Below are 22,377 nucleotides of genomic sequence, written 5' to 3'. Positions count from 1 at the left end.
GACCGATATGGTAGAGCCTGTACCTGCAGAATACTGTTACAGCACACGGAGGGGGGGGGGGTTAAAATGTTTTCCTGATTTTATTGCACACACTTCTCATTATAACATCTTATACCTACATATGTGAAGCTACTTTTATAAAAACAGTGTCTACTAGTACATTTTCAGGTTATTATGCTTCTGTTGAGGTGTCAAGTCTGCCCTCCAGTGTTACAACACGGTGTTGTATTTAAGGCCCTCCACAGGTGCCAAAATTCAAACTCTTTCTTACAAACAGTGTAGTTTTTGGCTTATAATAATCAAAGCAATAACCAATAATAGATGACCTTTGACTCGAGTGTTGTAATTACACTAAATGTGGTTGAAATCAGTTAATCTGCTGACCTATGACCTCTCCGTGGAGGGGATATAGAGGGTTGATTACATGACTGTGTGGGTAGATGACAACCCGCCATGTCAATTATGAAAGGCACGCCTCCACGGCCTCCCTCACGATTGGCTGTTGCTCCAAATGAGTCCCCGCCTCCCGGAGAGATCGACCCGTCAGCAAACAGACCAAAGCCAGAGGGACCGCCTACACACAGAGAAGATGTAACAAGAGACAAGCCTCCAATCCATACGTTCCTCTTTATGCACCGCTCTGCCTCCTCACCTTGGTGCCGCTTCTGGCAGCGCGCACATGTGCGCTGACGTCGGAGGACGTGATGTCCGCCGTCAGCTCGTCCACCCGGTAGACGGCCTTCAGGAGAGCCTCCTCACACCGGGACTCCGGACCACCGGACAGCTTCTGGAAGCAGAAGGAGACTTTCAGTGTTTACTGTCAATCTACTGATGATTTTCTTGCAAATGTGTTGGGAAGTTGCACCACTAACGTACAATATGTCCTGCATTGTTACATAATCTTGGAGGGACCCCTGTGTCAAAATCTAGTTCTAAAACCTGAATTATTTCAGTTTATTTAAGAAAGTACACCATGCGAGCACAATATAAAGCTGTTTCCATGGAAACCCATGACTAGACCAAGCAACCAAAGTTGATGGATTGCTGCATTGTCTAGCTATGCACAAACTTACATATATAGAAAAAGATAAGATATGGGGCTCATTCATTAAATGTCTGGAGGGGGAAGTATTACTATGGCTTTGTTTTGAAATTTTCATTTTCATATTTTTGGCTTTGGAACGGTTTTATTATTAGTAAGCATCAGATCGTTTCTTTTTATCCACCATAGTGTAATAACATTATTACCATTATATTCAAAGTGCCTTTATGTGTTTTGTTTAGGTGTGCCTTTATGTTCAATGTATAGTGTATGTTTTTATAATGTTATATTATGCTGAAAAATTCGATAACATATTTGTCCAAAGAAAACGAAGAATTATAAATCTGTGTTTCATCGCATTCATCGATAAACTACCTGAAAAGCTCGGGTCAGGTAGTATCACAGTTTAGGAGAACTGGTTGGTATCTGGGCTGCATTGTTTTTGGTAGAGTAGTCGGTTTAACATCCAGTTTATTTCACGTTAAAGGTGCATTTTTACATACCTGCAGTAAACGTGTGGCTCTGCGGTAGAGTTTGCTGTTGGTGACCTGCAGGTCCACCATGTGGTTCTGGTAGATCTTCCCCTTCAGGACGTGAGCGCCGGTGCTCACGGCGTTCAGCAGCAGCTTCGTGGACAGCTCCCACTGCTGAGAGAGAGAGGAGCCGGGATTGATTTGTCTCTACATTTGCGAAAGCTTGACTCAAAGGCAACAGTGGAAAAAAATAAAATAACTGTCATCTAAAAATAAGATTTTAAGAACACGAGCAATAAGAAAAACTGAAAATCGATAAAGAGCAAATTAGTTTTACAGCTCTGCTGGAGGAGGGTGGGAGACAGAGAAAAAGAGAGTAAATGAGGCAGAACTGTTATTTATCGTGCTCCAATGAGTCACTAATGTGTGTGGGTGTGTGTGTGTGTGTGTGTGTGTGTGTGTGTGTGTGTGTGTGTGTGTGTGTGTGTGTCTTTGCTGCTGTACCATGTGCAGTGAGATCCCTGAAGCAGGTGACGGCCAAGTGAATTTTAGTGAAGATAAACACAGCTTGTTGATGTCATCCTGCAAAATAAAAAAGTAGACTTTACTAGATTCATGGATGGACAGACAGACAGACAGACAGACAGACAGACAGACAGACAGTTACTTGTTGTTCAGCAGCTGCAGTGTCTCCATCAACCCGATGATAAACAGCGTGGAGGTTGGACGTCTTTTCTCTCACTGTGCTCGCCAGCTCCGCCACTTCGCCGACGTTGCCTGCGGAGAGACACCGTCAGGACACGCGGCGTCGATGTGATATGGAGTCCAAACATGGAAAAAATTGAAATGTCTCACCCGAGTGCGTGTAGATGAGAAGAACGGTGTCCCGGTCATCAAGAGAGGGCAGGACCAGACGCAAGAAGTCCTCGTGTGCGATGCAAAAGTCGGGACCCTAGAGGACAGCAAAGACACGATATGATTGGAAACCTCCTAAAGGATACACCGTGTACTTTAGAAACATGTACAGTATTTTTTGCGGTAGTTGTTACTTCCTATGTTTCATCACATCAAACCCAATATTTGATGGCATTTACGACTTTATACAACGTAATTTGCATCGTCAGTGGCGGAGTCCGCCGTCCCAGTGCTGAATTCAAATAGTGGTCACAGGAAATGACACATGCACAAACAAACTGAACCCTGGGACTTGCAGTACTAAGAAGTTCACAGCATTAACACATGTGAAATCCTAAACAATATAACTTTAAATATATTAAATAATACATTTTTTACAAGTTTTTTTGTCCTTTTTTTTCTTGCACATTCCGAGAAACCAAAGTCAGAGTAATTCGTAGTAACTCTCGACTGAATGAAGACCAACCAGCGGTGTAATAAAGACTTAAGCAGATTCATTGAAAGCAGACAAGTCCTACTGGGTTTCACAAAGCAGGTACATACTAATCCTGCTCTGGGTTAATCTAAAAAGTCAGATACGGCGGAGACAGATGTGTCATCACGCGCTGCAAAATGAGAGCTGGATTTCATTTTAATTGGATTACACTGGATTCCAGTCATATTAATACTTTGTACGGCCATGTAAGGATTTCTTTAACACCCACAGATGAGCCGAAGCGGAAAGCTTTGTGTTTGGAGTCGGCTGGTAGCCTACTGACGGCACTACTGTAGGTAGGAGAAATGTTAAATCGGCGCCTTTTTATTCTGTATTTCTGTACAATAATTACATGTTCATAAACTATGTGGTGTTTTCCTCTTCTGTTTAAACAGTTAATCCATTGTTTCCATTCACATACCAGTGGACCCTCATTGTTGTTCAGCTCTCTGTATCCTCCGCTGATGAAGCCCCGAACATCTTCACAGCCTTTCTCACACACGCACACACACACACACACACACACACACACACACACAGAGAGAGAGAGGACACATATCATGCATATGTCAAAGCAAACCTGGTAAAACGCATCGCCTCTGATCATTAATTAATTGTTTCCTTTATGCCCGAGTTTTGCAACAATATTATCACCCAGACAACGTGGTCGTTCTGGTGCAATCGAAGTGCCGACACGTCAGATTCCCCTCACCTGCTCCGAACGTGGGGACACACTCGCTGGCGTCGACGAGGCCCAGCGTGCCCAGGGGGCCCCAGCCCAGGTAACACACGCGCCCGCCACGCCGCAAGCTGAAAACACATAGAGCGGCGAGTGGTTAGGTTCCAAATGGGTCAAAAAGAGTTACACGACTGTTATCATCTTATACATTTTAGACATCTCCAAAAATGTCTAATGAGAGGAAAGGCGCATGTTGCATCTGCATGGGTATGCATGAGTTCTCTCAGATAATCCACCACGCAAAATGGCATCATCGTGGAGAGACACATTTCCACCTTGCAATTCTAAAATTATTTTACGAGCCAGGGTGACGCTCCGAATCTCAAATCACAAGTTGAATAACAATCCAAGGTTACAGTGACGGGTGTTAAAAACAGGATGTCCCCCCCCCCACCTCTGCCCGGCTGCCTCCAACAAAGCGCCTATCCCCTCTCTCTGAGCGTAGGTGATCTCCAGGGTTTTCTTGTATGCTCCCATGTGCTGCAGGAGGCCCCTGTTGAAACACAAAGGAGCTAACTTTAGATCATTCTGCTACACACTTGGGTACAAAGGTGTTTGGACCCCCGAATGCATTGGTTATGCAATCCAATAAAATATTGGATTTTCATTTTCCTGGAATGACCTCTAGAGGTCAGCGAGACACAATGGAAACGAACAATAAATAAATGACTATTGGCTGATGAAGCAATGCACACATGCCTTCTTCTGTATTAACTTTATCATAGAATTTTTATATACTTGGAGACTAGAGGTTCTCGGTGGACTGCGAAATGCTCACTTGGGAGTGACGGGCGTGTCCGCGAAGGTGGCAGCGTGAGCAGCGGACAGCACGACCTCCAGGAGAATCTTGGTGGCGCTGCCTCCCTTCATCCTGGACGAGCCGCTGATGGCTTCTGGCTGAACACACATTCACACGCAGTCTTAAGTATGGACACATGCGCCGCTCTCCTGGGTCGCACAAGAGCACAAGCGGAGGTTCTCACCCCGACCGCTGGGTTGATGAGGAAGGCCTTTTGACGCGTTGCGAGCTCCTGCATCCTTCGCACCACACTGCGAAAAGTGAACGTGCAGCCTGGAATGCGCTCATCCCTGACACGTTGTTAAATTTGGGATGTCAAAAAGAAACTTTATTAAAATCCAAAACGGATATTGCATTATGTAATATTATTGCACACACCTGGCCTGATGTGTAGGATTGAAGCCAACCAGTACGGGAGTGTAGACCTCAGGGTGCTGCAGGCAGAAGTCCAGCTGACCTGCAACAAATGGGGCCTATAGGAGACCAGAAACCAAATGTACACAAACTAGCATAAGTTATCTGCGTGCCTGCAAGGTCCCGACTCATGAATCGACACCCATGCCCAACACAGATTTCAGCTTTCCGACCAATTGGAGTGACTTACAGATAACCCACAGGAAATACCGATGAACAAGACACGCTTCTGTCCCTCACAGACCTGCAGGGCAGCAAAAACATGCAGTGGTCAAATGCGTTAAAAAAGTTAGATAATTACATTCACACACACTCCCTCTCCAGCATGTCCCTGACCTTCTTCAGATTGAGCACGCCCAGTTTGGGGTCATCTTCAGGAGCTTCTTGGGAGGATAGCAGAGCTCTGAGGAAAATGAGAGAAAGACAGAGATTTCTTTTAACCATGTTAAAAGTGAAGTCAATGTAACTCGATAAAGAAATAATACATTCTTCCTCTTATGTATGAAACGTTGAATTCCTTTGCCATAAAACACTGCTGTAGCTTTACTTGGTCTAGTATGACCAGTAGATTATGGTGGCTAATGTTAGCTAGATATTTCTGTGTAACACTGCAATACAGAAGGAGTTTGCTGATTACTGTTCTTTGCTTGTGCTATTGTAACAGTGCATTAGTTTGTCACAGATACAGTTTTAATAAACAAAAGCAAACGGACCAAGTAATGACACTTAAACAGCAATATTGATCTAATGTTAGCTTACACTAGCTAACATTAGCCACCGTAAGCTAAAGCTACAGTAGATTTATTGCTGAGGAGTTCATCTTTTCCTTTGCATCTAACGTTAGCTAAGATTTTCTTGCTCACGTTAGCTAACATTAGCCATTCATAAGCTAAAGCTAAATTAGTTCTATTACTTTGATTTGTGGGTGGAATATTGTTATTTCCTCTCTCAAAAGTTACATAGTCTCACTCCAAGTACATTTGAATCCTTTTTCTTAAAGAGTAACTAATTGTTCACATAGTGAAATACTGTGGGAAAGAAGGTGTTTACCGCTAAAACAAAACCAGTTTAAGAGGTAAATACAGTTTTTGACAATGTGAACAAATACTGGTGGTCATATATTTCAGTGTGTAACAAAACCCCAACATACCTGTCTCCTCCTGCTATAATGTAGGAATAGACCGAACTCCGGTCCAGCTCCCTCAGTGCTCTGTTAAAAGCTGACTAACAACACACACAAGCAAAAAAACAGCACAGGAAGTCATTTTTCCCATAAAACAAGTGAGATTTGAACACATTAAGTGTCATTAACCTAATATTACTGGCGTGGTCTGGCTTGTACAATATCAGTATCCGTTCTTGAACAAAGAGTTTGCTTCCTTATTCCTGGTGGGCAGTGGACTAAATCACATTTCAGGACAGCTCTTACCGCGACGAGGAAAGCCAGTCGACCAGAAGTCCCACAGCCACTCAGTACGATGAGACTGTCCTGTGGATCCTGTTAAAGAAAGACAATACTTCAACAACACACCTGACTGAGCAACAGAAATACAGACGGACAGAGAATAGATACCTTAAGAATGTGCTCCACCTTCTTAGCAACCTCCGTCAATGTTTCCACCACTTGTTCACTCAAAAGCCTCTAAAAAATGACATTTAAAAAATCAATTCCTGAAAAGAACATATTCGAAATAAAGGTACATTACAGGAACATCTGTACCTGGTAGGTGGCTCCAGTCCCGTCCTGAAACATCTGGGCGTCACAGGCCTGCAGCATCCTCACAATGCAATTGGGCGAAGCCCGGTCGATGTCGCGCGTCAGGGGGTTGGACTTCTCTGAAACAGGAAGTGACGGCTCGTAATCTGGGGACTGAGAAATATCAAATATACATTTGAAGAACAATTCAACGCATTTGCTGCATTCAAACACTCTGTACACTAGCCAATCCAAGACTAGAATCATTTCTTAGTAGTAGTTAGTAGATACTGATAATACAGTTTAACATAGAGAAAGTTTGACAGTTTTTGCTCTCTTGCCGAGAGTTAGACAAGAAGATTGATACCACTCTCATGTCTGTACGCTAATTATGAAGAAATCTGCATAGCTTAGCTTAGCATAAAGACTGGAAACTAATTACACAGCTAGCTCCAGTCTTTATGCTAAGCTAAGGCTAACAAGTTATTGACTGTAGCTTCATATTTAGGGGTACAGACATGAGAGTGGTATCGATCTTCTCGTCTAACAACGGGCAAGAAAGCTAATATATTCGCACGTATCACCCGAAACCTACCTCCCAGTCATGCATAGCGGAGAGACTGCAAGTCCAGTCTGATCCAGCCATGGTGCGCGAGTCTGTCCTTTTCTGCCAAAAACAACCAGTTAGTCACAAGAAATGTCCCTCTGTGTCCGTTCTGGGCCCCAGATAGGTCCGTGTACGTTTTAGTCATCTGTTTTACCGTTAATTCGGAAAAACCAAAATACGGAAATACCATGGTATTCCCGTTTTTCGTTTCAAACCAATAACGGGAAAACGGAAATGGGCGGTCGTATTTCCGTTTTTGGTTCTGAATTCAAAAACGGAAAAACCAAGAACCAAAGTCAAATAAGGTCCGTGTACGTTTTAGTCATCTGTTTTACCGTTAATTCGGGAAAACCAAAATACGGAAATACCATGGTATTCTCGTTTTTCGTTTCAAACCAAAAACGGAAAAACCAAAGTCAAATAACGAGCCGTATTTCGTTTTTGCAAATCCCTTTTTAGTTTTTTCCTTTAAAACGAGACGCAGAGCACAACAGGTAACCCGGAAAGAAGAATATTTCAAAATAAAAGTGAAGACGATATAATGACCGTATGCAAGAAATTAATACATTAATTAATTAATTAATCTGGGCCGATGGGAGTGCGTTAGCATCAGTAGTTGACTACATGCTGTTTAATATTCATTTATCTATGTACACAGCAATAATTAAGTTTTCGATTAATCGGTGCATTGATGTTTGATGCAATACAGTTCGTGCACTGCTGTCCACAGGTAAGTAAGCAATTTATAACCATATGTGTGTTGTATTTGTTCTAAAACAGAGTTTTCTTTACACTTTAAAACAGTGTTTGATCGAAAAAATCATTTAGCTGACTATCAATTGTGTGTTTGCTACTTTAGCTAACGTCACAACAGCTAGCCTAGTTGTGTAGTAACATAATGTGAAGGTGACATGTATGTTAACATTAAGCTAACATGATATTGCTCTCAAGTGTAATGCTAGGTGAATTCAATTTGAGTAGCTTTTAGACTGTGTTAGTAGCGTGTGGACTTCACAAACATGCAAATGTTAATGGGCTATTTAATGAGTTGTAGACTGGCCATGCTGAATGTCAACTGTATATTCCTGACTGGTTGCAAGTGTGCTTTCAAATATTTTCAGTATGGTAGAATTAGACAAAGCTAACTGTGAAGTCACGTTAGTAAATGGTGTTGAAGATGCACTTAATAAACAGCAAGGGGTTAATGTTACCGTCCCTCATAATGTAAACTGAACGGCGTGACACCATAACGTTAACGTTGTATTTCAGCAGCAAGCTGCCGCTCAGTCAACACAATGACGCTGAGTCATTACAGAGCAACAGCAGAAGCTCACTTTGTGCAAGTCTAGTCTGAGTTCACCAGAAGCAGGCTTCAGTAAAGTGAAGGTAATCACCAGGTTGTGCTTTATGAGAATAACTATAAGTAAAGGTAGTAGGGTCATGTAAGCAGAACTAAGATAATTCATTATTCCATTAAGAGAATGTATAATGAAGTCAGTGTATATTTTAAGGTCACCATAGGTCCTATATATATTCTAAACATTTTTTGTAATTATTGATGTTTTGAGGGATATTTCAACAACTGTAATCCTTTTATACAGGCGACAAGTGCTTTCAAGGGCGGCCATCCTCTAGGCATCCAACTTGAGGAAGATGATGGGCATCTCATTCTGAAGTATATGGTAAGTCAATGTAACCAGCCACATGTACTGTTTTGTATTACAGAAAATGTTTTAAGATCCTAATATCACTAATAGTTATAACAAGTCATTGCGACAGCACAAAAAACTCAGTTCACACCTGTTGAATAGGTAGAGAACATGTCTGTGATTTTGAGAAAGGAAAACAATGCTGAACTTTTTTGCTTTAACTTGTCATTGTGAAGTAAATGTTGATTGCTCAGTGTAAGGGCTATAGAAAAATGACACCACGTTCCTTTTGTCTTCCCCAGCATCGTCTGCTGTTCAAGTTAAAATGTGTCAGAAATAAAGTGATGGGATTTACTAGGTTACATGTGTCACACATCAGTCATGTGAATTAGTAGAGAGTGGGAACCTCCACACCATAGAGGGATGTACAGACTACTAGCAGTGTTTTAAATAATGAAGCACATTGTATTCATATGTGAATAAGGTCTATTAATTCCTAATAGGTAGGGAGAGATCTTCCAACTGTATATAAATGTGTTCCATTGATTCTCTCGTATACAGCACGCCTTGGCTGGCAGCACAGTGACGGTTTCAAAGAGGGCCTTCCTGCGGCTTAATCGATCATGACCCTTTTTTGCCAGGAGCTGGCTGCTCTGGTGTTCACAAAGGAGGTCCTTGTACTGTCCACCCTGACTGGGAAGTCTGGGAAAGTGGGACCTCCTAAAAGACAACTGGACGTTGCCAAAGTGCAGGCCATAACAGGTAGGTAATTGTCTTGAGTCGTATGTAGACAATTTAAAGCTTCTGTGATTTATAAAGCAGCAGGATCACATGTTCAACACACCACCCGTGATGAAATATATGTTTGACCTGCACTGGTAAGAATATTGGCATATCATATTGATATAGTTCCTCAATATTAATCCTGATTTACTGTTCAAAAAATAATATTGGTTCAACAGGATTTCCTGTGTGGTCAAAATAGAAGAAAATGTTGTATGAATATGCTGTGTGACATCATTTCACGTCTCTTAACAGATGCTGTTATTCAAGAGTTTCCGCAGACGAGTGCCTCGGACGTGCGAGCGGTCATCAGACGGAAGTGTAACAACGAGCAGTTCAACCAAAAGAAAGGAACATAATGTGGAGCATGTTTGTGTTTCTATTTAGTGAGCGAGAGTCCGCAGCGGTGCAATTTGTTTTGATGGTTCAGTGTTGTTTTAATTTGAAACATGGTCATTCTGTTTTGTTTAGTAATACATGTACCATATAAACTTAAATTAGAATTTTTTTGCTCTCTGTTAAGTATATTTTTGTTATATTTCTCGAAAATGCACTATATTACATTTATTTGAAAGTGTGTTTAAAGATTTAATTTGCAAATTGTTAGACGTACAATGTTAGTATATTTTATATATTTGCAAATAGTACAATTATTGGCAATGTATTTGCAATGTACTATTATATATAATATATTAAGAATATATTTGAAATTCAATAAATGTTTTTGAACTTTTTATTATTGTTTAATCTTATTGTTCAAAACAAGATCAATTACATCAGATATTGTTAATATTTGTGGTTACACTTATCACAATGTGTTTTCTGTGCATGCATTACACTAGCAAACTTAGTTTTTCCTTTACTACTTTGACTTGAAAGCGAAATAAGTACCACATAAAATTCCAAACTTTTTATTTAAAGGAGACTCGTCATACTGCCTGTATAGAATCACAAGCACCTGCTACCTGGAAGGGGATCTGATCATTTAAACCACTATGAAGGCCAACACAATGTACTCAGGCAAAATGTGACCTTTGACCTTCGTGATGATAGAGCAAATTAATCCAATTTACAACGAAAGAGGAAACTAATATTGTATCTCACTAGAAACATTCCTTTTTCCTACAAAATTACATTCCAATATCATTAAACTGCAATTTCAATTACATTTCGAGGGACATGTTTTTCTCTCATATCGCGGTCGCAGTTTTCAACAGCCCTTCTCCCACAGCAGTCTTCTGCAGACCAGTGTTATTGAATGGGAACTTAATTTTACGAGACAGTGTCATGCTGGTGTGTCCAACATGCTAAAGAGCTGGTAGTCTGTTGCATTGGTTCCCAACTCAATTCATCCTGACGGTCTGCATCCGCCTACAGCTCCAGAGATCAATCTGAGGGGTCACGAGACCGGTAACATGGCAGCAAAGAAGAAAAGAGAACCAATTAATCTGGTTTTTGCTCTTGTCTTTTGAGATTAGGGGAAACATTCTAGAGTCAAACTTTCTGTAACTCAATGGCATTAAAACTGAAGTCATGTTATTTGGACTACAGCATTTAACCCACATATGGCTCCAACCTGAAAGCTCTTCTTAACAAGAAGAAAGCAGCTTTCAGGTCTGGGGACAGGGACGAGCTCAGGAGAGTCCAGCGCGACCTGAAGTTGATGATCAGAGAGTGCAAGGACACCTACAGGAGGAAGCTGGAGGCCAAACTCCAGCAGAACAACGTGAAGGAGGTGTGGACGGGGATGAAGCAGATTACCGGCTTCAAGGTTGGAGGCAGACAACCAGGGGGCTCCCTGGAGAGGGCAAACAAGCTAAACTGTTTCTTCAATAGGTTTAGCTCAGAGCCCTCATCTATGTCCTCCACACACCACACCTCCCAAACACCACCACCTCCCCCTCTGTCCCCCCTGGTGAGCTGCATGGACTCAGAGCCCTCAACATCAAAGGGCTCAGCCACCACCGACACTATGACCCCCCCTCCCCCTCTCTGTGACGACTGGCCAGGTTAGGAGACAGCTGGAGAGACTCCACCAAGGCAAGGCTGCTGGACCTGATGGCATCAGCCCCAGGGTCCTGAAGACCTGCACCATCCAGCTGTCTAATGTCCTGCAACACCTCTTCAACCTGAGCCTGAAGCAGGAGGAAGTCCCGGTGCTGTGGAAGACGTCGTGCCTGGTTCCTGTACCAAAGAAGACGACACCATCTGGCCTCAATGACTACCGACCAGTTGCCCTCACATCTCATGTGATGAAGGTGCTGGAGAGGCTGGTCTTGGCCCACCTCCGACCGCAGGTGAAATCCTCACTGGACCCTCTGCAATTTGCATACCAGCCTCATGTGGGAGTGGACGACGCCATCATCTACCTGCTGCAACGAGCTCAGTCGCACCTGGATGGATCCGGTGGCTTTGTGAGAATCACTTTCTTTGATTTCTCCAGTGCATTCAACACCATCCAACCAGTGCTGCTGAGGGAGAAGCTGTGGGTGGTGGGGGTTAACGCGTCCACTGTCTCCTGGATCACTGACTACCTCACGGGCAGACCACAGTTTGTCCGACTGGGCAGTGTGCTGTCTGATGGGGAAAAACGAGAATACCATGGTATTTCCGTATTTTGGTTTTTCCGAATTAACGGTAAAACAGATGACTAAAACGTACACGGACCAAACTGCAATAACTCAAAACCAAAGCAACAAAAAAGAACGCGGAGATCAAACTCCGACAGCGAGCAACAGAGGGTTTGGACACAAACATGCTTTCCAGCCCTAAATGATCCAAGTGATTCTCAGCAGTGTGAAAATATTTACGCCCCAGCAGATTGTGGAGTCTAATATGTTCCCATCGCTTTCAGAGTCAGTCTGTTTGCAGCGAGCCTCTCACTCCCCCGAAACTCCCACGACTGTCTGTCATAACAAGCCGGCTAATTTGCCGTCAGTGACACAGGCGAATAAACAACTAACATTATTCCTCCTCGCACTTCATATATATAAATCTATCTTTCTTTCTTTTTTTAACATAAATTGAATTTCACGCACAGTACAGTACGCTGCAAAGGCCCGAGACTCTCTGCAGAGTGATGCATATATACTACTCGTTACTGGCTCACGCTGATTATTAATGATACCAGACATCTGAGGCACAGTTTGGCGCCAACTTCTCTGAGTCAGTCCGACACCAGGGCTGTGCGTAGGGCCGTGAGATAACTTAGTCAAAGCCACGATTAAGCGCCTCCATTTTTATTTGCTTCTCAGTAAACACTTTTGGGGCCTTGGACATCAACACGTTTTCAACCTGTCTTCACAGTAGCTCGTGTTCCGCGTGTCTTGACTCGACTTGACCGTGGCGCCAAAACCCTTAAAGGGTCCTTCGGTGGAGAGCGAGCCGCGGTAGCTCCTTTACCATCCCCGCTGTAATTCTTGACCCAAAAGGAGCAAGAAAGTCGTCAACGCTTAAGTGTGTTTATTCTCATAATCCTCTTCTCGTAACACCCTGGGAAAGAGACATTTTATTTTCTGCCTGATGCTGTCACTAAGCCAACTCCAAAACAACTTGGTTGGAAACAGTTGGCCACATTTGGGGGCTCTCTGCATTTGTGTGCCTGAAAATGAAGCCCAAATAACACACACTCAAAAAAGCTCTAATCAGCATGAAAGTAGACTTCCCCTCTGTAAGCAGAAAATAAATGAACGTGCCTGATTAGTTATATCTTCAGTGTGCTTAGCTTCCCTATAAGGTTTTGCATACAGTCACATGTTGCTACTCCTAATTTGCATTTCCCGACTCCAATCAACCCAGAACGAGATGATTGTTTCGATCTCTTGAGGCTTACTGCTGACCCAGGAGCTGCTGCCGCTACTTATACGCTTTTGTGTTGAACTAAACCAAATCATCAGGCAGCATTTGATCTCCAGTCCTCTCGCGTTTTGGCGGATTCATTTCTGATAAATATTGCACAGTAGAGACTGCATCCTTCATGTGAGGAGGTTTGGGTTTTTATTGCATGTAAGTGCCATTTTTTGCACATTCATTGTATAATTTCACACGTTTTCCCTCCAATACTGTTAAAAAAAAGCTTTTTTGTGGCATATTGAGCCTCGACCAATTAGTTTGGATTTACATCTTTTCCCAGATGTGACACAATGTGCACCCTTGACTTTAAGGATTTCATTTTTTCTTAATTCATGAAAAGAAATGTGCACCAAACATCTACCCAGACATATTTGGTGTTATTGGCATTAAGTGCAAGTGTCAGGGGTCACACACAAACATACGCATATGTGTAACCATCGCCTCCCTATCCTCCAGCCGCGGTCGTCATGGCAACCAGGAGGCAACTGGACAGAGAGAGGGAGAGAGAGAGAGAGAGAGACAGACAGACAGAGACAAAGAGAGAGAGAGAGAGGGAGAGGGAGAGAGACAGAGACAGAGATAAAGTGCAATTGCTTGCACAGAAACGTGCTTCTGAGAACGAGGAGCAAGCGCGTGCATGATGAAGATATGCAGCACGTGCTTTGCATATTTCTGAGCCTGTGTGCGTGTGTGTGCGAGCGGTTAGGCAAAGTAAATTAGGCGCGTGTGTGTGTGTGTGTCACACTCGTGAGAGGGGTGGCTGAGCATGCACGTGTTTAAGATGTAGGCTGTGCATGCCACTTCAGTTTGATAGGAATACTCACTGAGTGCCCTTTATTATTTCTCTATGATAAAAGAAAAAACTGCTTCTTATCTCACTCTCATTTCCTTCCCTAAATCATCCCTCCTTCCTTCATCATCTCCATATTTTGTGGATTAATCCCCCTTTTCCCCCTCCTCCGTCCCCGACACACCCATTTTCTCCCTCAAATCTTCCAGTCATCCTTTCTCTTTCTCGTGCATTCTTCCTGTCAATCTTTTCATCCCTTTGGAGCAGCTTCCGCTCGAATCATCTTTTCTCTTTCGCTCTCTCTCTCATGCTCCCTTCATCCGTCCTCTAACTCCATCCCTCTTCTCCATCCGCGGCCTCGCAGCTTTCTAACTCCCTAGTTCCTATACTCTTCTCTCTCACACACACACACACACACACAAACACACAGAGTCCATCCCAATTTCTCGTATTCCTAAATCCTCTCCATCTCCCTGCAGGGATCACACACACACATATGTGACGGTTGATTAGGCTGGCGGAGCCACGGGGCAGTCAGCCCACTGGAGGGATAGATGGAGAGTGTGAGAGAGGTGGGAAGTGGAGAGAGAGAAAGAGAGAGAGAGATGGATGGATGGATGGAGGGGGATTATTGGGAGAGAGGGTATGGAAGGTGGAGGAAAGGATGATGATGGAGAGGTGAATGTCAGACGCTGGAAATCTCGTTTTCCCTCCTTCTATGGAGAAAACTAGCTGATTTCATTAGAAAGCAATCCACCCTGTTCCAATACAGTGTATTTTGTATGTATATATATATATATATATATATATATATATATATTCTGACGCACGTGCGTGTGCCTGCGTGCAGATGTGACTTCTGGGTTGAGGTTCCTCATCCGGTAGGGGGCGGAGTGAGAGTGTGAGGGAGAAAGTGAGGAGCTGAGGCTGGAGCTGCAGAGGGGCTGGAGCTGCGGAAAGGAGCGGATTGGTGGCTGCAGCGGATGCCGGGTACCTGCAGCCGGAGTGCGGGCTGGATGAGAGACAGGAGTCGGGGGTCCTCCGGTTGACTGAACGGGAAGGTTTATATTAGCGCTAGTCGTGGTTCCTAGTGTCCGGTGCGCACCCCCCACACACGCACACACACACACACACACACATCCACACACGTCTTAAGAACAGCGGGAGATGCATTACGTCATAGCCTCCCCCCGTCCTAGATGACCGCGTGCGCAGGACGGGATGATTCAGGGCTGCTGGACTAGAACGGGTAAGGATTCTACTGTTGCTCGCGAGCGCCCGGTGGCGGTGTCCCGACTGGACGAGGAAGAAGGGGATCCGCCGTCGCGCGGCCACTGGCTCTGATGGCTCCTTGCGCCCCGAACGGGAAAGAGACACAGCAGTCGCCGCTGCGCGAGAGCGAAGGGGACAGCAGGTATCTGGGAAGTGACGTGAAATCCGCGCCCCGCGAGAAAGCACCACGGTGCGGTTGTCGTGCATTTCGCAGGAGGGCAGGAGCGGGAAGGGGAACATGGCCGCGCAGTCGGACGGCAGCAAAGCCGGGGTCGGGTACGGCAGCGGCGGTTTCGCGCAGCTGTACGATGTTGACGGCGAGGAGCCGATGGACTCCGCCGCGATCCACATCTGCCAGTGCTGCCGCACCTCCGCTTGCTACTGGGGCTGCCGCTCAGCCTGCCTCGGCTCTCTCGGCGGGGTCCAGCACGCAGGAGGGCTTGGTATCCGGGAGACTCACTGCCCGCCCCGCGAGCAGCTGTGGCTGGACTGCCTCTGGATCATCTTTGCCCTCATCGTCTTCTTCTGGGACGTTGGCACGGACCTGTGCCTGGCGAACGAGTACTACCAGAGGCAGGACTACCTCTGGTTCGGCCTCACGCTCTTCTTTGTGCTGGTGCCGTCCGTGCTGGTGCAGATTCTGAGCTTCCGCTGGTTCGTGCAGGACTACACCGGCGGGGGGCTCGGGGAGGTGGAGGGGCTGACCAAGCGGGGCGCGGTGGCTCTGGGGTGCCTGTATCCTGGCAGGGACCGCCTGCAGCTGGCCACCATCTGGCTGTGGCAGGCCACCATACACATCCTCCAGCTGGGACAAGTGTGGAGGTAAGGTGGGGGAGGGGGGGTCACAAACAACAACATGCACCTGATCCTAATCTGTCACCACACTCCCTCTCCCCCTTTTCCCTCTCTCTCACACACGCACAAGCTTTTTCTCACACGCACACTTAATGGGTTGAGTGGTGTCTACCCGATGTAGCTGGAAGAAGGCAAAGCTTGCTTCACACTGACAGGCAAGAGAGGAAGAGCAAGAGGAGGACAAGGAAAGGCTCCCCCCCCCCCCCCCCCCCCCCCAGCGCTTCACTTACTATCTGGGAATGACAGACAGTTAGCCGATAAAGAGAGACAGTCAGAGAGGCAGTGGGGGGGGGGGGGGGGGGCAGACACAGAAAAGGCAGTCATGAGACACAGTGATCTAAGTTTCTGTTCTTTTTTTTTTGGGGGGGTCACCGTATGAAAAGTGAATTCTGCAACTCATACTGTACAATCTCTAGTTGGGGGGGGGGGGGGGGGGGGGGATAAAAAAGCAGAATGTAAGTCACTGACACTCTGTGCCCTCAATCCACAGTGTAATTTTCAGCACCATGGACAGCTTCCCAGTCAGGGGTCCTTTCGCTTTAGTTGAAGAACAGAGAAGTTGGGTCTGTGTGTGTGTGTGTGTGGGTGTGTGCGTGTGTGCATATTTGTGTAAGTGTGAATCTGTGTTTGCGTGTGTGCATGCTCTTGTGTGTGTGAGACCAGTGGAAAAACGGTGTCGTGGCCCTTCCTGTGGGTGTCAGCATGCATGGAGAGTACAAAGAGGGAGAGCATCTGCGCTTCTGGCTACACATCTCTCTCTCAATCTCTCTCTCTCTCTCACACACACACACACACACACACACACACACACGCAGTTGGACAGGGGTAGGTGCTAATTGTGGTGCTAAAAGCACTGGCGGGAAAAACCAGAAACACACATGGACCCTTTTGCTCTTATACAGACGCACGTCTTATTTCACATACTTGTTTGTGTAGTTTTAACAGAAGCAGTAGTAGCAGTAGTAGCAGTAGTAGTAGTAGCAGCAGGAGTGCACTGTTTGTCTCCCTCCTAGCCCTCTATGCAAGGACAGCGTTTACTCTCATTCCCTTCCCCTCTCTCTAAGAAGACTCCTTAATGGTGTCCACTTGCCTCTGGGCGGTCAGCAGAGAGAGTAGAGTGATGAGTGTGTGTGTGTTGACCTCCTGCTGTGCTACTCAGCTCCTCTGCCTCGGCCTCTCTGTGGTTGTAGGTTTAAAATCGGCCCTCGCGTATACACACACGGACACATGCAAACCTCAACCTCCATGCACCCCACCCAGTAGTCGCCCCCCTCAGCCTGCGGAATGGACTCTCCCACGTGGAGGAAGTGGAGGGGCAGGAGAAGGAGATGGAGGAAGAAGAAGATGGAGGAGGAGGAGGGAGTGGGGATGTTTGTGGCTGAGGAAATGGTACGGCCTGATTGAGACGGATCGCTTAGAGATGGAGAGGCTGTGGGGGGAAGGAGGGGTGGGGAAGGAGGAGGAGGGAGAAAAGGTTGCACGTACACAACACATAAACTGGGGGGAGGGGAGTAGAAAAAAGAGCAAGAGGAGTGAGAGTAGAGGGGATGAAGATCTACTGTATTCGGTAGGTTTGAAACCACATCCCTCCGTGTTAAGGCATTAAGTGTCTGTACGCTGCGCAGTAAAGCCTCAATCCTTACCCTGAATACTAGGACTTCCTGTTAACAGATTTTTTTTAAAAGCCAAACAAACGATGCTGGTTATTTATCCTTCATTGTTCTTGAGTCAAGGACAAACATAATTTTGGTGTTTGTGTGTTATCTTAAAGCTGTATAATCCACTCATTTGGCTTTAATTAAAATGGTTTGGTTATTCACGTATCTGAAGACTAGGATAATAAGAATAGGTTGGAATATATGGGATGGCCCCTCACCCCTGATCTAAAGACAGGAAGTCAGGGTGGATAATCAATAAGTCACTCAAGCATGTTTATTTGTGTAGCACCTTTCAAACAAATCAAACGCAATTCAAAGTGCTTTACAAATAATTGACGAGACGAAAACTAGACGAAAATGGAGAGACGCCGAAGAGACCAAATTAAGTAGAGAAAATAACAAAAATTAAATGCAAAACTGAATAAATTGATCATGGTAAAACGTTAATAAAATAAAATTATAGCAAAACAAAATAAATAAAATCATGTCATGATAACTCAATAACATACAGCGCAGCAAATCAAACATATAGGCATGCATATTGTATGGACAAGAGGAAAATATGAAAATATATTCATATAGTTATATGTCCATAACCAATGAACTCTGTACCGTCCGTTTTCCAGATGTTTAAAACGTACCGTGTCATCAGACCACACATAGTCGTGTGTCATATGCCAAAGTATGGAAAGGATAAAGAGGTTTCATGCAGCAGAAACTCTCCTCTTTCCTCACCGTGCCTCTGGATTGTTGATTAGCCAGGAGCGGCTCCCATGATTGGTATTGCCCTGCCTCTGCATTAAGCCAGACCTGATGTGAACCGCACCCACATTTGCAAATGTGCTTATTATTAAAAAGGGCCACCAGTAACAATGCTGTCAAGAGGGAGCGCTGTCATCAACTTGCTAACTGGTCGTGTTTAGTCTTTAATATTGACTTCTACAGTCCTGACGTGAACATCCGAGCTAGCCAGTGAGCTCCTGGATCTCAGCAATCTGGGTCCAGATAAAGACTGTAAACCTGCAGGAATCCGTCCCGAGCACTGTTCGTCCAATTGGCGGAGTAAGCTCAGCGCAGATCTCCAACCAAGGCACTGAGTGGGTCTTTTTGGTATTACCGTTGACCAATTACCCTTGAAGGACTACCCTTGACCAGTTACCCGTGCCATGAGATTCCTCTATGCGCAGATTGGCAACTTGGGAGGCGATCCAAAAGATAGTAACCTCATGGGTGACATTGGGCTGGTCCATGTGAGCTGGAATGTTGCAGTGATAGACGACTATGGGTTTCAAGAGCTCCTCTACCCAGGTGTTCCGAGTCCTGAGGAGTTCTTCTGAGAGCGCAGGATCATCTTAGTCTCTAGGTTTATCCCACAGGCACCGGACAAGCACTTTGGCTCGTCCGTCCAGAATATTTACATCGTAAGTTGTCCATGGTCCACAAGCTTGTGCTTGTAACCAAGTATGGGAATGATAATGCAGGCCACATTGGAGTTTCCAGGTAGCAGACACTCCCTCCTCAACGTGCCACTAGATCATTGATTAGCCAGAAGCCCTCCCATGATTGATCGCCCACAGGCATCTGCATTAAGCCAGACTGGTATGTGACTGAAGTGGCGTGCATGCACATGTGGGCGTTTTCCCAGGGATGCTGCATTATTTATGTTTTGTGAATAAAGCTCATATGTTTCAAACATGGAGCCGCACATGCAGACTCCTGCATAATGTAGGAGTACATGCACACACACGTTGACACCCGTGCACGGGTATTAGTAATGCGCTCACGGGGAACCAGGAGGATTTGCGCACGTACATAGATACACACATACATGCATCCACACACAGAGTCTGTGAGTGCCCTTGGGCGATTTAATGGAAACCGCTGCCTACATCCCACCCACATGTACTGTAGTTTCCTCCATCTTTGTTCATAAAGATGTTCCATCAACGATCAGACTGTGATGAAACCTAGAAATATTTACAGTACAAGTTCGATAGCGCTATACATCGTAGCCGCATTAGAGCTTCAACTATTGAGTAATCTGTTGATAGTTTTCCCGAAAGAGTGAAAATGGCCACAATCATTCATAAATGTGCTATCTTTATCCAAACCAACATCCCAGACCAAAAGATACTCGGGGTACTATCATATGTGATGAAGAAAAGCAAATGTTTGCAACGATTGATTGTCAAAAAAGAAGCTGATGGTAGCTCTTTTCTTTTCTGATGATCGATTAATCGAGTAGGATAATCCGATTAATATTTCATCAATAATTAATGATAGCAGTAGTAGAAGGGAGCATCTTAAAACTAAAGTCACAAGCAGGAAAAACGCAGGAAGTAGTGAGAAAGAAAATAAATGAAAAATGACTGAGGGAAAAAAAACAATAGGGCCGAAAAATGATGCGTTTATAATTAGTGCTCTTACCTCTGATCCCCTGCAGGTACATCAGGACTCTGTACCTGGGCATCATGTCGCGTCGGCAGAAGGAGCACCAGCGGCGCTGGTACTGGGCCATGATGTTCGAGTACGCGGACGTCAACATGCTGCGGCTGCTGGAGACCTTCCTGGAGTCCGCACCTCAGCTGGTCCTGCAGCTCTGCATTATGATCCAGGAGAACCGGGCCGAGACGCTGCAGTGTGGGTGGACGGACACATTTACCAAAAACACAACGCCCTGTTTTCATGTAGACCACAAAGCACATACAAGTCAACAGCTGCACAAACAGTAATTAGCAATGTGCACACATCATGCTCAGTCATTTGTGGCTGCAGATGGTGCAGTTTTCAGTGCTTTTGGTTCTGGTAGTCCTAGAAAAAAAGTGCAATCATAGGTGTCCGGGGGACGTGCTAGCCGAACTCCATCGGCCTACTCTTCCTTATTCATCCAGAAAATGTATCATCTAGGCGGCCACCCACTGGTGTTATTCATCCCTATGCCTCTGGAGTTTAGGGACACCTTCTACTTTTATGCAAATATGTGACTAGTACAGGGGGCGGATGCACACAGCAGCTGGGACATTCAAAATAACAGTTTCAGGCTCATACCATCCAGTGCCATTACCAAATGTTTGTTGCGTCACACACTGCTTCTTATTTAAGGATGCGCTTACATTGTTACACAAAACACCCCAGCTGACTCATAATGAAATTTGTGTGCTTTTTGTTTCACGAACCATGAAAACTTGATTCTACTTTGTTCTGATTGAGTCACACAGAAATAAAAAGCACCCACATCATCAGCCACCTCTGTTCTCTGTTTTCGCCTTCTGTGACCCTCCTCTGACTCTCTCTATAGGCATCTCCTCGCTGGGCTCCCTCCTGTCTCTCGCCTGGGTCCTGGCCTCCTACCACAAGCTGCTGCGGGATTCCCGTGACGACCAGCGCAGCATGAGCTACCGCGGGGCGCTGCTACACCTCTTCTGGCGCCTCTTCACCATCTCGTCACGCGTCCTCTCGCTCGCCCTCTTCGCCTCCCTCTTCCACATCTACTTCGGCATCTTTGTCGTGGTCCACTGGTGCGCCATGGCCTTCTGGGTGGTGCACGGAGGCACCGACTTCTGCATGTCCAAGTGGGAGGAGGTGCTCTTCAACATGGTGGTCGGCATCGTCTACATCTTCTGCTGGTTCAACGTGAAGGAGGGCCGGACGCGGTACAGAATGGTGGCGTACTACATTGTGGTGTTGGCCGAGAACACCATCCTGACTGGACTGTGGTGAGTTGCATTTCCTTGCATCTTGAACCTGGATGCAACTAATACAATATCATGTTTAATCAAAATTTAAAAAGTTATAGCATTAGTAGAAGTAGACACCTGAATTGAACCCTCTGTCGCCACCATCCTAAAAGGTACACCTATAGGGACCCAGTGTTGACTGACTCCTACGCCGTCCCAGCGCTGTGTGGCGTCTACCTGACGTTCGCCGGCGGCGTCCTGGTCATGCTGCTGTACTACGGCTTCCTGCACCCCGCCACCTCCCACCTCCAGCCGAGCCCCGCCTCGTCCTGCTGCGCCCAGCTGCTCTGGGGTCTCCCCCTCCCCCCGTCGGCCCCGCCCACCGCCCCGCCCACCCCGGCCCACATGGCCAAGTCCGAGACGGATGAGGATGTGGCCGAGACGTGTCTTCCCGTCTTCCAGGTGAGGTCGGCGCCCATCCTCACCTCCAAGCCCGAGGGCCCGCTCATAAAAATCGACATGCCCAGGAAGCGTTACCCAGCGTGGGACGCCCACTACGTAGACAGGCGCCTGCGGAGGACTATAAACATCCTGCAGTACATAACGCCGGCCGCTGTGGGCATTCGCTACCGTGACGGACCCCTGCTGTATGAACTGTTGCAGTATGAGTCCTCATTCTGA

General features: G+C 45.7%; 2 protein-coding genes across 2 annotated transcripts; one reads left to right on the top strand and one right to left on the bottom strand.

Moving 5' to 3' along the window:
* Nucleotides 1–61: 61 nt before the first annotated feature.
* Nucleotides 62–20,594, bottom strand: gckr (glucokinase (hexokinase 4) regulator). The gene is made up of 20 exons (XM_076094312.1): nucleotides 20,447–20,594; nucleotides 7,149–7,220; nucleotides 6,578–6,727; nucleotides 6,431–6,499; nucleotides 6,287–6,355; nucleotides 6,008–6,081; nucleotides 5,194–5,260; nucleotides 5,048–5,101; nucleotides 4,822–4,916; nucleotides 4,628–4,733; nucleotides 4,423–4,541; nucleotides 4,039–4,137; nucleotides 3,618–3,715; nucleotides 3,327–3,394; nucleotides 2,371–2,467; nucleotides 2,183–2,292; nucleotides 2,020–2,097; nucleotides 1,546–1,689; nucleotides 653–787; nucleotides 62–574 (listed from the first exon to the last, which is right to left on the bottom strand). Exons 2-20 carry the CDS (start codon nucleotides 7,197–7,199, stop codon nucleotides 461–463), a joined length of 1,797 nt encoding a protein of 598 aa, XP_075950427.1. The 5' UTR covers nucleotides 7,200–7,220; nucleotides 20,447–20,594; the 3' UTR covers nucleotides 62–460.
* xkr6a (XK, Kell blood group complex subunit-related family, member 6a) lies at nucleotides 15,745–22,377 on the top strand. The gene is made up of 4 exons (XM_076094313.1): nucleotides 15,745–16,328; nucleotides 20,463–20,659; nucleotides 21,318–21,735; nucleotides 21,870–22,377. The coding sequence occupies exons 1-4, from the start codon at nucleotides 15,745–15,747 to the stop codon at nucleotides 22,375–22,377; spliced, it is 1,707 nt and encodes a 568-aa protein (XP_075950428.1).

This window comes from Anarhichas minor, unplaced genomic scaffold, assembly GCF_050575085.1.
Source record: "Anarhichas minor isolate MPS153535 unplaced genomic scaffold, ASM5057508v1 ptg000018l, whole genome shotgun sequence".
NCBI lineage: Eukaryota > Metazoa > Chordata > Actinopteri > Perciformes > Anarhichadidae > Anarhichas > Anarhichas minor.
This window is presented reverse-complemented; position numbering and strand designations above follow the sequence as displayed.